The 16,540-nt window shown below is 52.8% G+C and overlaps 1 protein-coding gene across 2 annotated transcripts; it reads right to left on the bottom strand.

Annotated features, from left to right (window-relative positions):
- Positions 1–7,932: 7,932 nt before the first annotated feature.
- Positions 7,933–16,035, bottom strand: BBC3 (BCL2 binding component 3). Of its 2 annotated transcripts, none has more exons than XM_066265306.1 (4): positions 15,764–16,035; positions 12,769–13,057; positions 11,197–11,387; positions 7,933–9,027 (listed from the first exon to the last, which is right to left on the bottom strand). In XM_066265306.1, exons 2-4 carry the CDS (start codon positions 13,040–13,042, stop codon positions 8,911–8,913), a joined length of 582 nt encoding a protein of 193 aa, XP_066121403.1. In that variant the 5' UTR covers positions 13,043–13,057; positions 15,764–16,035; the 3' UTR covers positions 7,933–8,910. The 2 variants fall into 2 exon arrangements, with proteins under 2 accessions (XP_066121403.1, XP_066121402.1); XM_066265305.1 differs by having other exon boundaries at positions 15,770–16,035.
- Positions 16,036–16,540: the final 505 nt, after the last annotated feature.

Genomic DNA, 16,540 nt, shown 5'->3' with positions numbered 1-16,540 from the left:
GCAGGCCCTCCTCTCTGAAAGTGACATACCTCTAGGGCGCTGGCGCTACTGTGTGAGAGGAAACAGCTGGCTTTGGGAGGCAGGTCTCACTGCGTCCCCACTTCTGTTTGGTTGTGCAGAAGCCACTCCTGTAAGTGCTTAGTGTGCCCAAGGCAGAACAGGTGCCGCTCAACACAAACCCAAAGGCAGTGCCTGCAAAGGCAGATGCTCTCAGTCCACCACAGGCCCTGTTCTGGCACTGCAGATGCACTTTGTCAGTTTCTTGTGTTTCTCTTGTAAATACAATGTGTGTTTTATGTCCTACTTGCCCTTTTACTGGTGGGGAAACAGAAGCTTAAGTTGCAGTTTTCAAGTCAGATGGTTTAATAATAATGTTAACAGGTTCACAGTACCTGCCTGGTACTCTTTTTTTTTTTTTTTTAAGGGTTTTATTTATTAAATTTTTAGAGTGTCGAGAAAGGAGGGTGGAAAGCATTAACTCATAGTAGTTGTTTCTTGCATGTACCTTGACCGGGCAAGTCTGGGGTTTTGAACCAGCAACCTCAGCATGCCAGGTCAACGCTTTATCCACTGAGCCACCACAGGTTAGGCTGCCTGGTACTTTTCAAAATGCTTATACTTGAGCTAAATTGTTTGAAGCCTCACAGCAACCCCATGGGGGTAGATTGTGTTTGTGACCATATTGCAGAGGAAATAGCTTCACCCAAGAGGTAAGGGATTGAATGTGGGCTGATGGGGAAGGCTTTCATGCAGGACGTGATCTCGGTGAGGACAAGGAGACTTGGGCTTTGCTTTCACAAGGTCCTTAGACCTAGTTCGTCACCACTGAAAACCATAAGGCAGGCCCAGGTGCTAATGGAGGGCCTTCAGCTGGGTCCAGAAGGGCCACCTTACACTAAAACCTTCCAGCAATAGATCAGCATAAAAGTAAGAAGAATTCTCCCCACTGCACGGTCCCGTCAGCTCAATGTGGCCATGTAATGGGAGCAGCTGACATCACATCTAAACTCAGGGTTTTGGAGAGATACATGAGATGCTTTATGTGTAGGTTACGTGTGTCTACCTTCGTAACTAGCTCCCAGAGATCACCCCTCACAGCCATTGAGATCAAAACCTTCCAGTCTCTCAGGTTTAAACCCAGACCACCACTTACTTAGCTATGTGACCCTGGACAAGTGACCTCTTTGTACCTTGATTGCCCCATCTGTAAAATGGGACAGTAGTACATTCCTCTGATAAATGTATAATATGTTCTCTGAGTACAAATTACTCAATGTTAGCTGCTATTGTGCATATTTATAAATAACTCTGCAACTGGGTTTTTCTCATTGCCTTGGAGATCCTTGTCGGTGCAACAGGCATCGAATTCTGAAACCACAGATGAACCATAAGCTATTTAATCAGGCTGCTGTTGAGTGACATTGAGCCTGTTTTCTTTGTGCTCACTTGAGAACGACTCCCCAAAGCCAAATGCTCAGGTTACAGAGTATATAAATGCATTTGAGATGGTGATTCTTTCCAAAAGACTGTAGGGTGGCAGCACTGTACATTTCATTTGTTATTTGGGTAGATAATACATGTGTGTTGTATGTATAGAACTGAAAGTTTTGCAGAAACACAGTCATTTTTTTTAAGGAAGGAGAAAACTATGAACAATGAAAAGTAAATCTCTTTAGAAGAAACCATTGCAGGAGGGGAAAAAAAGGGAGAAAGAAACCATTGCAGGATGGGAACATTTGTATCAGCTTGCTAGTGGTCACACAATTTGCAGGTGGCAGGGGTTTGGCTGCAGCCTCATTGCCAGGTCCTCTAAACCTCAGCTTGGCCAACTTGCAGGACTGGTCGGTACCTTGATTCCAATGGAGAAGGCCACATAGACGACTGGAGCAACCAATCCTTGTTTTCCCAGGAGGCCTTCAGGCTTTGCTAAGAAAATGTGGCCTCTGGCCTTGACTGTCCCTGGATCTCTGCCTTTCCATCTAACCTGGATGTTGGGGCGAGATTCCCCACTAAATATCATGGTCTTGGTTCTATTAAAAAGGAGATATTGAAGTTCTGTTTCTTCTGTGGTGGAGTAAGATTCTGACAGCCAGTCCCCCTGGCAAATAATTTCTAGACAATACAAAACAAAAGGCTGAGGTTGAAAAAGGAAGAGAGAAACAGGAACATCAATCTACTCCTCTATGTGCCCTGACCATGGACCAAACCCACAACCTCTGCACTTCCAGGTGATACTCTAACCGAGCTCAACAGGCAGGGCAAAAGGAATTTTTATAAAAAGAAATTTAGTGTAAAGAGAAAAAATTTATTTTTTCTGTATTTTTCTGAAGCCGGAAACAGGGACAGTCAGACAGACTCCCACATGCGCCCGACCGGGATCCACCCAGCATGCCCACCAGGGGGCGATGCTCTGCCCCTCTGGGGCCTGGGGCAGAGGCCAAGGAGCCATCCCCAGGGCCCCGGCCATTTTTGCTCCAATGGAGCCTCGGCTGCGAGAGGGGAAGAGAGAGACAGAGAGGGGGAGGGGTGGAGAAGCAGATGGGCGCCTCTCCTGTGTGCTCTGGCCGGGAATCGAACCCGGGACTTCTGCACGCCAGGCCAACACTCTACCACTGAGCCAACCGGCCAGGGCAAGAAAAAAAATTTTTTTGTTTTTTTTTTTTTAAGTTTTATTTATTCATTTTAGAGAGGAGAGAGAAAGAGGGAGAGAGGGAGAGAGAAAGAAGGTGGGGAGGAGCTGGAAGCATCAACTCCCATATGTGCCTTGACCAAGCAAGCCCAGGGTTTCGAACCGGCGACCTCAGCATTTCCAGGTCGACACTTTATCCACTGCGCCACCACAGGTCAGGCCGCAAGAAAATTTTTTTAAATGGGCTTCCAGGACTTGTGAAACATCCTCAAGAGGTCTGATATATACATAATTGGAGTCCCAGGAAGAGGAGAAAGTGGGGAAGAAAAGAAATGAGTAAATTATGACCTAAAACTTCTGGAATTTGGTGAAAGACATAAATTTACAGATTTGAAAAGCTCAATGAAGCCCAAACAGGATAAATTGTGTGTGTGTGTGTGTGTGTAGAAACTGTTCCTGGACATACTATAACCAATATGAACATCAAAAATGAAGAAAAAAGCCTGACCTGTGGTGGCGCAGTGGATGGGGCGTCGACCTGGAAATGCTGAGGTCACCGGTTCGAAACCCTGGGCTTGTCTGGTCAAGGCACATATGGGAGTTGATGCTTCCAGCTCCTCCCCCTTCTCTCTCTCTGTTTCTCTCTCTCCCTCTCTCTCTCCTCTCTGAAAATGAATAAATAAAAATTAAAAAAAAAAAAATGAAGAAAAAAACATTTTGAAAGCAGCCTGACGCAATAACACCATGCAGAGGAGCTATGATTCAGATGATCCTGGACTTCTCAGATCTTCAAGACCACAGGTTTGATTTTCTGTCAGGGCACATTCAAGAGTTGGTCAATGGCCTGACCAGGTGGTGGCGCAGTGGATAGAGCGTCGGACTGGGATGCGGAAGGACCCAGGTTCGAGACCCCGAGGTCGCCAGCTTGAGTGCGGGCTCATCTGGCTTGAGCAAAGAGCTCACCAGCTTGGACCCAAGGTCGCTGGCTCCAGCAGGGGGTTACTCAGTCTGCTGAAGGCCCGCGGTCAAGGCACATGTGAGAAAGCAATCAATGAACAACTAAGAAGTCGCAACGCGCAATGAGAAACTGATGATTGATGCTTCTCATCTCTCTCCATTCCTGTCTGTCCCTGTCTATCTCTGCCTCTGTAAACAACTAAAAAAATAAATTAAAAAAAAAAAAAAAAAAATTTAAAAAAAAAAAAAAAAAAAAAAAAAAAAAAAAAAAGAGTTGGTCAATGGCCTGACCAGGCGGTGGCGCAGTGGATAGAGCGTTGGACTGGGATGCGGAAGTACCCAGGTTCGAGACTCCGAGGTCGCGCGCAGGCTCATCTGGCTTGAGCAAAGAGCTCGCCAGCTTGGACCCAAGGTCGCTGGCTCCAGCAAGGGGTTACTCGGTCTGCTGAAGGCCCACGGTCAAGGCACATGTGAGAAAGCAATCAATGAACAACTAAGAAGTCGCAACGCGCAACGAGAAACTGATGATTGATGCTTCTCATCTCTCTCTGTTCCTGTCTGTCTGTCCCTGTCTATCTCTGCCTCTGTAAAAAAAAAAAAAAAAGAGTTGGTCAATGAATGCATACATCAGTGTTTCTCTCTCTCTCTCAAATCAAATAAAAAATTAATGCTGGAAGGAAACAGTCAATCATAGAAGTATATAAGGGTATTTGTTGCTGGCAGAAATGCACTATAAGACATACTATTGATTTTAGAGAGAGGAACATTGATTTATTGCTCTACATATTCATGCACTCAGGGCTCAAACCTGCAACCTTGGTGTGTCAGGACAGTGCTCTAACCAGCTGAGCTAACCGGCCAGGGCACTGAGGGATGCTTAATGCACGGTCTTCAGGCTCACAGGAAATCGTTCCAGAAGAAACTTGGAACTTCAGGACACATTGAAGAGCACTAGAAATGGTAGAGAAATGGGGAATTTTTTTTTTAATTGGGAGGCAGAGAGACAGACTTCTGCATGCGCTTCCACCAGGGTCCACCCGGCAAGCCCCCTACTGGGTGATGCTCTGCCCATCTGGGGCCACTGCTCCATTGCTTGGCAACCAAGGTATTTCATCACCTGAGGCAAGGCTAGGAAGCCACCCTCAGCGCCTGGGGCCAACTTGTTTGAATCATTCAAACCGTTTGAGCCATGGCTTCTGGAGGAGAAGAGAGAAAGATAGGGGTGGGGGTGGAGAAGCAGATGGACGCTTCTCCTGTGTGCCCTGACCAGGGATTGAACCCGGGACTTCCACATGCCAGGACGACTGGCTAAACTCTACGGCTGAGCCAACCGGCTAGGGCAGGGAAATTTTTTTTAAATACTTTTTCTTCTTAATTTATTTGGAATATATATGACTAAAGCAAATGTTCTGACATTGTCTTGCAGACTCTGCCATGTGTGTAGATGTAATCTGTACAACAGCTCTAGCATGGACTGATGAGACAGTGGAGAGGCTCAGGGACCTGTTTCAACTGTGGCAGTGTGTCTACACTGTCCATGAAGTGGTACAGCACGAGCTTTAAGCAGGTCCACATGTGGGTGGCACCCCTAGAGCAGTGATGAAGAAATGCCAAGCTCCAAATGATAAATTGAAAAGAATTCAAAAAGTACTCAAGTAATCCAAGAAGAGGCAGGAGAGAGGAACGAGGATCAAAAATAGGATGACTGGAAAACAATAATAAACTGAGCAACCTAATCTGACCATATCAATCACTCCATGAACTGTTAACTAGAAAAAGGAGGTTCCCAAACCACAGTAAGAACCAAATAGTGCCTGACCTGTGGTGGCACAGTGGATAAAGCGTTGACCTGGAAATGCTGAAGTCGCCGGTTCGAAACCCTGAGCTTGCCTGGTCAAGGCACAGTATGAGAGTTGATGCTTCCTCTCTCTCTCTCTCTCTCTCTCTCCTCTCTCTTCCTCTCTGTCTCTCTCCCTTTCTCTCTCCTCTCTAAAATGAATTTAAAAAATTAAAAAAAACAAAAAACAAACAGAGCTTTGCTGTCAGATAGATGGGGGTGGCCGCCCCTGTGGGGTCTCAGGCCTGTGAGCAAGTATTTAATCATGAGGAAAAATAGAATAATAAACACCCAGGTATCATCATTCTGCCACTTGCTTTTTTTCTTTTTTTTTTTTATACTGATATGGTTCTAGTTCAAGTTAACTGCTATCCATTCTGTTGTATGGCTACAGCATACCCAATTTTCCTTTTCGACAGCTGTTGGATACTTAGTTGGTTTTGTGTATTGCCAACACTTGGACACGTGCACATCTACTTCTAAGGGAGATACCAAGGAAGGCAAATACTGGCAGAAGTATGTTGGAACCTTACCTTGACAGGGTTTTGACAAATACCTCTTCAAAGTGATAGTTCTCTTTACCTGGGTGTGGTGTTTCAGGAGAAGGGCAATTTCCCCTGAACTTCCACTTTCCAGTGAGGACAGCAGGAAGGTGCAGAACTGGGATCTGAACCTGTGCCAGTCCTGTATGGGGGAGGACACAGAAAAACATTTGGCGAGACCCTGGCCATTTAGCTCAATTGGTTAGAGCATCATCCGGAAACACCAAGGTTGTGGGTTCAAACCCTGGTCAGGGCACGTATAGGAAGCAACCAATGAATGTACAACTAAGTGGAACAACAAATGAATGGCCTGGCTTGGGGGACACAATAGATAAAGCATTGACTTGGAATGCTGAAGTCACTGGTTTGAAATCCTGAGCTTACCCAGTCAAGACAAAACGAGAAACAACTGTGAGCTGTTGCTTCTTGCTCCTCCCCAGCCTGCCTTTCTCTCTCAAATCAATAAATAAAATCGTGTGTGGGGTGAGACAGAGACAGATAGGGACAGACAGGAAGGGAGAGAGATTAGAAGCATCAGTTCTTCATTGCAGCACCTTAGTTGTTCATTGATTGCTTTCTCATATGTGCTTTAACCGGGCTGCTACAGCAGACTGAGTGATCCTTTGCTCAAGCCAGCGACCTTGGGCTCAAGCTGGTGAACCTTGTTCAAACCAGATGAGCCCACGCTCAAGCTGGCGACCTCGGGGTTTTGAACCTGGGTCCTCTGTGTCTCAGTCTGATGCTCTATCCATTGCGCTACCACCCAGTCAGGCAATAAATAAAATCTTAAAAAAAAAAAAAAAAGGAATGCTTCCCTTTCTCTTTCTCCTTTCCTCTCTCTCTCTAAAATCAATCAGAAAGAAAAAAAAAAAAAAAAAGGAAAGCATTTGGCCAGTTTTCAAGAAGATAACCTTGGTCTGACCTGTGGAGGCGCAGTGGATAAAGCGTCGACCTGGAACACTAAGGTTGCTGGTTCAAAACCCTGGGCTTGCCTGACCTGTGGTGGCGCAGTGGATAAAGCGTTAACCTGGAAATGCTGAGGTCGCCGGTTTGAAACCCTGGGCTTGCCTGGTCAAGGCACATATGGGAGTTGATGCTTCCAGCTCCTCCCCCCTTCTCTCTCTCCTCTCTCTCCCTCTCTGTCTCTCTCTCTCTCCCTCTCCTCTCTAAAAATGAATAAAATAAAAAAATTTAAAAAAAAAAAACAAAAAAACCCTGGGCTTGCCCAGTCAAGGCATATATGGGAAGTTGATGCTTCCTACTCCTCCCCCTTCTCTCTCTCTCTCTCTCTCTCTTTCTCTCCCTCCCTCTCTCTCTCTCTCCTCTCTAAAATGTCCAAAAATAATAAGATAACCCAGGGTCACCCTCCTTATATTAATTCAACAACAGCTCTTCGTGCCAGGCACTGTGCCAGGCTGTGGGGCAGCTAGCTACCCAGGTGAAGCCCGCTCTGAGCTCTTCACGAGAGCAGTGACAACACCATCTCATTACTGATGTGTTCCCCAGGATTCCTCGTGGTGGATGCTTCTGAATAAGTTACAGGTCATTTACTCATTCAGTAAATACCGTGCCCCCGTGGCATACTTTATCCAGCGGGGGATAAAATGAGAAAAGCGCTGAAACACCCCACCTTCATGGAGCTTTAAAAAAAAAAAAAGGATTTGATTTTGGAGAGAGAGAAACACCAATCTGTTCCTGTATGTGCCCTGACCAGGGATCAAACCATAACCTCATCCCTTCAGGACAAGGCTCCAACCAACCGAGCCATCTGGCCAGGGCGTGGAGCTTTGCTTCGAGTGGGAGTGCACAGGCACTCGTGAAGGCCGGGCTCGCACAGCAGTGCCATGCCCCCTGGCCTGCCTTTAGGAGCAGCTGCAGGCAATAAGGAGTTCCCCACAGACCCAGACAGGTCAGAGGCTCTGACAGGTCACGCGGCAGGGAAGGAGAGCAGAAAGAGTATCCACTGTTCCAATCTGATTTTATTGAAAAGGAAACATACAAAAATCATGTACAAAAAAAATTAACCAAACATGTACAGAAAAGTCATTCCGGTATCTACAGCAGAGCATATACAGTAATTTACAGGCTGGGCCATCCCTCCCCGCTCCCAGACTCCTCCCTCTTCTGAGATTTCCCCCCTCCCTGACTCCCCCTCTTCCCCCCAGCGCTTCGCCCTGGGGACTAAGGCTGGGGCGGTTTCCGCCAAGACATCCCACCCCCCAAATGAATGCCAGTGGTCACACGTGCTCTCTCTAAACCTATGCAATGGGATTGATGGGGTGGGGGTGGTCACGGGCAGAGCACAGGATTCACAGTCTGGGCCCCTCCTGGCCACCCCCAGATGAAGGTGAGGCAGGCATGCCCACCACCTGCCAGCTGGCTCAGGGAAGATGGCTGGGCACTGGGCTGGGGCAGCCATCAGACACACCCCATTCTCTGGCTCCAGGAGGCTAGTGGTCAGGTTTGGCTCATTTGCTCTTCACGGGCCCCCTCCCCAGGAGGAGGGGGGGAAGCACCAGGGGCCTGAGGTCAGGCCCAAAGTGAAGGAGCACTGGGAGGGAGACACCCCCCACCCCAGTGTCACCCCTGCAGCTGGAACGGGCAGCCAGCACCAGCAGCCTTTCCTGAGATGGTGATGGGTGGCAGAGGCGGGTGGCTCAGTCCCCACCCCCTCAGTCACCGCCTTGCAGACACTAAGTCCGTCAGCCCTCTCTCCCCTGGCTCCTCAGCCAGGGACCCAGGAGTCCACATCTCCATCAGTGCACCCCAGGCGAGGCCGGGGCTGGGTCTGCATTGGCTGCTCTGGCCTGCCCCTGTGACAGGCAAGGCCGGTAGTCCAGTATGCTACATGGTGCAGAAAATGTCCCCTGCTCTGGCCAGGGCGTCAGGAGGTGGGAGGATCCTGCCCCCCGAGTCCCTGACGTCCCCGGGGCAGATGCAGGCACCTAATTGGGCTCCATCTCTGGGGCTCCACGGCCCCTGGGTAAGGGCAGCAGTCCCATGATGAGATTGTACAGGACCCTCCAGGGCGAGGGGCGGTGTCGCTGCTGCTGCTCTTGTCTCTAGGGAAAGAGAAAGAAGAGGAAGTTAGAGTGGGCTTGTGACAGAGGCATGTGAGTGGTCGGGTCCAAGGGGAGTGAGGAACAACGCGTGGTCCTGAGGGTGAGCTACAACCTCAACCAACCCTCTGAAGTAGGTGCTATTATTGGTACTTGGGCCCAAATCCTAGTTCCTCTGCCAAACTGGGCCAATGTCATCACCTTGAGGGAGGACAGCAAGTGCTCAGTGTGTATTAGCTGTGATCTCGTCACCGATTTCCAGATGAGAAAATCACCCAACCAAAGTCCCAGGGGGTGAGGGGTGGATTAGGGCCGGAGCCCATCCTGCCCTGCCCTAAAAGCTGGTGAGATATGGAGAGAAGGGAGCAGGGAACTTAATCTCAGTGATGCTAGAACACTCTGTGGAAGGAGAACTGGGAACAATTTAACATTTGTGCTGAAGCTGCACAGTACTTCCAGGCAGAGCTGACTCCTGCCCTCTCTCCAGGACCAGGATGAAGATAAAGTGGCCTCTCAGATCCAAATTGTTAGGAAAGTGGGCAAGTAGAAAGCTAGATACAAGAAGACTCCCACCACCTGACTAGGTGGTGGCGCAGTGGATAGAGTGTCGGACTGGGATGCCGAAGACCCAGGTTTGAGACCCCGAGGTTGCCAGTTTGAGCGCGGGCTCATCTTGTTTGAGCAAAGCTCACCAGCTTGGACCCAAGGTCGCTGGCTCAAGCAAGGGGTTACTCATTCTGTTGAAGGCCCATGGTCAAGATACATATGAGAAAGCAATCAATGAACAACTAAGGTGTCGCAATGAAAAACTGATAATTGATGCTTCTCATCTCCTCTCTCCGTTCCTGTCTGTCCCTGTCTCTCTGTCTGTTTAAAAAAAAAAAAGACTCCCACCAGTAAAGATAAAGTTGAAAGGCAAGATATAGCACTCCCCCCCCATTATTGGGAAAGAGAAACCCATCTTAGAGATGAGAATAAAGTCAGATAAACCATCCTAATGATCCTAACGGATGCCTGGTACAGATCCTGACACTTCACTCCCCACCAAGCCAGGAGGCAGCAAAGGAGGCACATCAGATTGGGATTGGCGTAAATTAAAAAGCCTGCCTCCGTTCCATGGCTTCCGGGTGCTCCATGGCACCACCACCTTGGTGAGTAAGCTGGCAATCATTTAATAAAGGTGAGGGTGGGCAGACCACCCAGGTATCTACTCTGGAGACACAGGAGTGTACCTGAAAACGTGCATCATTTGGAAGAGAGAAATAAAAAAGCCAATTAATAAAATTTGAAACATTTTTAAATACCAATGGGAAAATGAACATGGATACTATATGTTGATCCAACAGAATGCTAAGTAGCAGTAAAATAGTGGACCAAAGCTCCTCTGCCCAGATGGAGAAACCTCAAGCAGAAATTGAGAGAGGAAAAAGTTTGGAGAGAAACACACTATATCATATATATTACGCCCAAAACGCCCCATAGCCCTAAACATTGTTTGTGGCATGGTAAATACGGAGTAAAATAACACCTGCAAAGGAATGGAACAAGACAAATTGAAGGGTTTCCTTGGAAAGGGGGGAAAAGAAGGTCACGGAGGGAAACAGGCTTCACAACATCCGGTTTGTGTATTTCTTCGAATATGCAAGCAGTGAGGGTGTCACGCCGAGGTTGTACAGTGCCCGGTGGGCGACCTGATGTTTGTTAATCTCTACTCTTTGCTGTAACTTTCAAATATTTTGTTTTAATCAGAGGCGGAGCTGCGGGTTGGGGCGGGACTACCGCGGGGCGGGGCTCCGAGCCCCGCCCCCTGACGGCCCGGGAGGCTGTGTGGCGCACTGCCTCGCGCGTCGGGCGCGGCTGCGCCGCTGCTGCTGACTCACCGGCTATAAATAGCCGGGGATATATGAGCTGCTTCGCGGAACGCCGCCCTCAGTCCCCGCGGCCGCGGGCCTGGGCGCGCTGCAGCGCTCCGGGCTGCCCCAGCCTAGGCCGTGCCAGCCGCCGCGCGGGGCATTCGGCGGCGGTTTCGCGGCCACGCTGCCCCTCCCATTTGCGTCCCCAGCTCGACCCCGCCGCGCAGGACAGCAGCTGCCGCACATCTGGCGGGGCCGCCCGCAGCCCCCTCCCCGGCGGGAAGTCCCACCTGCCGTCTGCCCCTCCCCCAGCACTCACCCGCCGCTCGTACAGTGCGTTGAGGTCGTCCGCCATTCGCCGCAGCTGGGCCCCGATCTCTCGGGCCCACTGCTCCTCCTCCCCCCGGACCCCCGGGGCTGCTTGGGTGGGGCCGCCCGCCAGGGCCCCCGGGGCGCTGGGCACCGGCGATTCCAGGTGCTGCTCCGCGGGCGATAGTGAGGGCTGAGGACCTGGGAAAACCGAGGGTTGTGGTCAGCACCCATGACCTTTCTAGCCCTGAGGTGTTCCCGAGGAACTAGTTAGCTAAGGCCTGCTGCTCCGTTTTCCTGACGCCTGATTTCTCTTCTGCTTCCCACCTCATTTCTAGCGATTCTGTTTTCCCCTCTTAGAGCCAGATTTGTCAGCTCCTACTTCCCAGGCACCAAAAAGCAAGAAAGAGGTCCTGGGGTGGTCTCTCTCAAATCACCGTCTAGCCAGGGTTAGTCTGGAGGGCCTTCCTCTTAATCGACCTAAGTGCCTCTTCCAAAACGGTGCCAAATTTTGCCTGCTCCATTTAACAGATGGAGAAACTAAAGCCCACCCTAAGAAGTGGCCCAAGGTCACATAGGGATACAGCCACTGGCTACACCCAAAGTCACAAGTCTCAGGTCTCCTGCCCTCTCGTGTCCAACCACAGTGAAGCCACACCCCCGGATGTGGCAGGGGCCTGGAGACTAGAAGGCCAGACTGGTTGCCTTATGAGTATGGGCTTGGGGGGCTGGGATGCCTTCCTGCCCCACCCCCTTCTCAGCTCCTCTGACGTTTCTTCTTCCCTCCTGTCACCCCAGCTCCTGGCCTGAGAGCTCCCTAAGGCCAAAAATCAGGACCTCAGTTTCCACACCTGGGACTCGGGTCTTGAAATGGAGTCCTCTTTTGCCCCACCGCCAGGGAACTGAGCCAGAGAAGTTTCTCTTTCCCAGCCTTCCTGGGCTTAAGAGGGGGTGGGGCTGGAAGGAAACCGGGACAGTCTTTCCCCTGCCACCGAGTGTGTCGGCCTGGGCAGCACAGGGTTAACGGCCCATCAGGCAGGGGACCTTTAACCCTTCCCTTCCCAAGACTCCCCCCCACCCCACCTCATACACACACTTCCCCAACACAATGGCTCCTGCTCCCTCCTTCCTCCTCCCGGACTGCGCAGAGGGCGGGCCCTGGCCAAAACAGACGCAGATAAATGGCAAAAGGCCACGCTCGACCCCTCCCCAAAATCCTGAAGTGACCGTCCTCTCACTCGGCCTGCACTCTCTCTCACTACAACCCTCAGGGGGGCTAAGGGGACCCAGACTACAGGAGAGGGGCTGGGAAACAGCTGTTGCCCCAGGCCCGGAAAAGGCCACGGCTGCAACTCGGGGACTGCAGTCAGATTCCAGGAGGGACTTCCCACTCGGCCTTCTCCACCCCCACCTCCCAGCTTCCTACTCTGTCTTCCTGCTTCTTGCAACACAAAGACCACACTGGCCACACCCTCCCTGTGGCCGGGCCAGCTCCCACCTCCCCCCACCCCTTCCCACTTGGCTAGTTCCTCAGTGTCTCTCTCCCAGCTCTCATCATTCCTGGTGTGGGGCAGGCACTCACCGTCGGGGCGCGGGCCTCGGGGGCGGCTGCGGGGACCCCGAGGCCAGCGGGGGCCCCCCAGGGCGGCAGTGACAGCGGGCAGGGCAGTAGGGGCGCAGAGGTAGGCAGCGGGCAGCAGGGCGGGGGCGGCGGGGGCGGTAGGCAGGCCAGGTTCACAGAGGCCACAGGACACTGCGGAGGGCACCAGGCGGCTGAGCGGGAAGGGGCGAGGGCCGTCATGGGCAAGGCCCTCTACGGGCTCCGGGGAGCTGCCCTCCTGGCGTGCTCGGGCCATGGCGCTCCCTGAGGCCTGCAGGATAGGGGGGAGAGAGGTGCTGTCAGCTAGCAAGAGCAGGGGTCATCAGGGCCCCACAATACACAACCCGTACAGGGTCCCCAGGGCACCTACACTCCTGCACACAGAGGGCACACACAAACTGGGCCCAGATGGAGGGGACTATGTGTGTGTGTGATGAGCACACAAGGCACATTCACTTAGGGCCTGACCCAGAGCTCAGCAGGGGCCAGCCTCGCAAGTACATGGTGATGGGCACACATGAGGGACAGGGAAGCATAGGATGGCTCTCACAGGGAGTACAAGAGCTCACACAGGACCCAGAGGCAGGGGTCTGTCAGATGTGTGTGTGTGTGTGTGTGTGTGTGTGTATGTGAGCGCTGACAGCCCCACAACACAAACTCACCCAACCTGATACGTTCACACAGGACATAGGCTGGTGGGGTTAGCTCTGGGACACAATGATAGGCACACATGGAAGGCAGCCAGGCACTGTGATGGCTCCCCCAACACACACAGGGACTCACAGAGGACCCAAATGGAGAAAATTTGTAGATGTGTGTGAGGGTACACAACACACACGTAAGGACTCAGGCATGATTGGCCAGCCTGACCTCCCACCTCACCTCCCATTTGCACAGAAATATTGAGATGGTCCCAGTGTCGCTATTCAGTACACAGGATACACACAAACACACACACACACACACACAGAAACACTGACCAAACAGTGAACATACACATACACTCAGACTATTAGAAGAACTATACAAACAATGCATACTGTTTGGCAAAACCCAGCCCCCACCACACATATACACACTGTCAGAACCTCACACTGACTTACTGTTGATATGCCCACAAACACACACACGCACAATACAGCCAACACAAGCACAGACAGAAACACATACTTCTCAAGCACACATAGCCCTCCCCCCACACATAAACACACCCAAGAGATAAGGCATACACACACCTCAGGTCTCACACATATATCAACGCAAAACAGACATCCACAGACACACAGAAACCAACACAACTGAAACACACCCACGTGTCACCAACTCTTAGACCCCAGGACACATTAAATCAGCCATACAGAGACACATATCATGGGACCCAGACGCATCACAACACATGCCCGCAATGACACACAGACACAACAGCAGAACAGCAGACATCAACCCACCTTCCTCCCTCAACCTGAAAACACCATCCCGAACTGTCAGCCCGGGACACACACTGCACACACCAGCTAACTCTAATCCCACACAGCCTTGGCAGCACCACACCTAAAGCACCCACAGAAAACACTGGTCTCACGTGACTGACATAAACACTACACACACGCAGCCCACACCACATGACACACATGAGCCAGCCGATCACGGAGACAAGCCCCTCAGATCCAACACACACACACACACACACACACACACACACAGGCTCAGACACAGCCCCATGCAAGAGGCTGCCAACAACACCCACTGACTGCACTGCACAGACCCCACAGAGACGCAGTCCTCAATTCCCAGACACCAATGCCAGACACACAAGCCAAACAGAATCCGAGACAAGCCCTCACCATACAAACACACACACACACACACACACACACACACACACTGTGCAGAACTCACAGACACTTGGACAGAAAACAGACATCGGTATTCAGCAGGCACATCACAAACGCTTAGCTGAGACACATGCCCTGGAGATATACAGTCACAGTCCACACAGGCAAGACACACGAGCACAAGAGCAGCTCATCGGGCAGAATACACATATAAACACACAAACACAGCTCACTTAAGCAGCACACAACCACACAAGAGCATACATAAGCAATCCAGATCCACAGAATCACCCCCAAACAGCACACACAGACAACTCTCACAGAGAAACACATACACACAGGTACACCACACATAAACAGAGCCCCCACCCCTCAGGCTGGGCGGACACAGACAGCACTCCACACAAACACACACGGGAACTCACGCACATACCCCGGGCCACTGCCCCAACATTCCCCTGGACAGACACCACCACCCTCTGCGGACCCCAGCACAAACTCGGAGCCAGACACACGCACACACCCAGGCGAGACACCTGCAGATCCACAACCCCGCACACGCGCGCTCCCACGGCGGGGCCAGACGCCCCCCTGCGCTGTCATAGCCCCCCCAACCCCGCCGCCGCCACGTGCGCCTGCCCCGCCCGCCAGGAGAGCGCGGGGCCAATAACCGGCTGTTGCTGGGGCGCAGCCCCCGCCCGCAGGAGCCGCAGACTCCGCGGTCCGCGAGCCGCCCCCTGTCGCCGCCCTCAGCGGGCGCGCGCCCGGGGTGTGGCCGCCCCTCTTTGCCTTACCCCCACCTCGCCCCTCCCGGACTGCGGGGGCCGGGACGGTCGGGGTCGACTCACTTCCCCGGGGCCGCATTGGCCGCCAGGGGGCGCTGCCGAGCCCGCACCCCATTGTTTGTAAACAAACCCGCCAGACCGCTGAGGCACCTGCGCTCCCGGACCCTTAGTGCCTCCGGCCCAGCGACCCCAGCCCAGTCCAGAGTCCCTCGTGTGCGTGGAGGGCGGGGAGAGAGGGTGACACGCGGTAGGAATGCAGTGTGCTCCCAGTGCTCTCTGCGTGCACTCCCCGCCACCTCCTCCAGGGAGCCCACCCAGCTTGGCCAATCGCGGTCGGCAGGGACCCGGGATACGCACACTCACCCCGGGGGCATGAACACGCCGGAGGGGGCGGTGATGGGGGGCGGGCGGCTTCCCTCAGGAGGGCGCGCCCGCCGAGCGCCGCTCGCTGCGGCGACTGCTGCTGCTGCTCTAACTGCAGTGGCTGCTGCTGTTGCTGTGGCTGCTGCTGCTACTCTGCCCGCAGGCACGTCCACGTCGTGGCCGCTGCTGTTGAATTTGTTGCTGCGATCGCCAGGCACCCGCTCGCATGTGGCTCGCGCAGCGTCTCAGGCCGCCCGGCGGATCCCGGCCCGCTCGCCTGCCGCCCCGCCCCGCCCCGCCCCCGTCCGGCGGGTCCCACGCCCCGCCCCCGCGTGACGCCACGGCCCCGCCTGCCCGCCGTGGACAAGTCGGGACTTGCTGGCGAGCGCCGCGCCCCCCACCTCGGCGCTGGGGCTTTCCCTGCAGCCCAGGCGGGGCGGGGCCTGGCCCAGGGCGACGCGGGACAGCCGGACACACACTGACACACTGACACACTGACTGGGACCCACAGACACACACCCCTGAAGCGTGGCTCCAAGATACACAAAGTCACGTGGAGACAGGGCCACAGGGATAAGTCGACTCAGACGCACGGTCACAGCTTGACAAATACACACGTTGGACAGGGGCTAGGATGTACAAACACAAATTGACCTGGGGCACACACACACATACCCCCAGACACAAATACATAGACTGTCACTCTGACACAGTAGCCGGGACACGCAGACTGACCCAGCAAGAGCGACACACACAGGTGCACAGACACCC

Source organism: Saccopteryx bilineata, chromosome 3 (genome assembly GCF_036850765.1).
Source record: "Saccopteryx bilineata isolate mSacBil1 chromosome 3, mSacBil1_pri_phased_curated, whole genome shotgun sequence".
Lineage (NCBI taxonomy): Eukaryota > Metazoa > Chordata > Mammalia > Chiroptera > Emballonuridae > Saccopteryx > Saccopteryx bilineata.
This window is presented reverse-complemented; position numbering and strand designations above follow the sequence as displayed.

Bases quoted from the DNA above. Each gene is read 5' to 3' on its own strand.
- BBC3 (XM_066265306.1), bottom strand. From the start codon at position 13,042: ATGGCCCGAGCACGCCAGGAGGGCAGCTCCCCGGAGCCCGTAGAGGGC. The intron at 11,388-12,768 runs GTGAGTGCCTGC...CGGTTTTCCCAG, and splicing joins CCGAGGCCCGCGCCCCGACG to GTCCTCAGCCCTCACTATCG. The intron at 9,028-11,196 runs GTGAGTGCTGGG...CTCTTTCCCTAG, and splicing joins ACGCACTGTACGAGCGGCGG to AGACAAGAGCAGCAGCAGCG.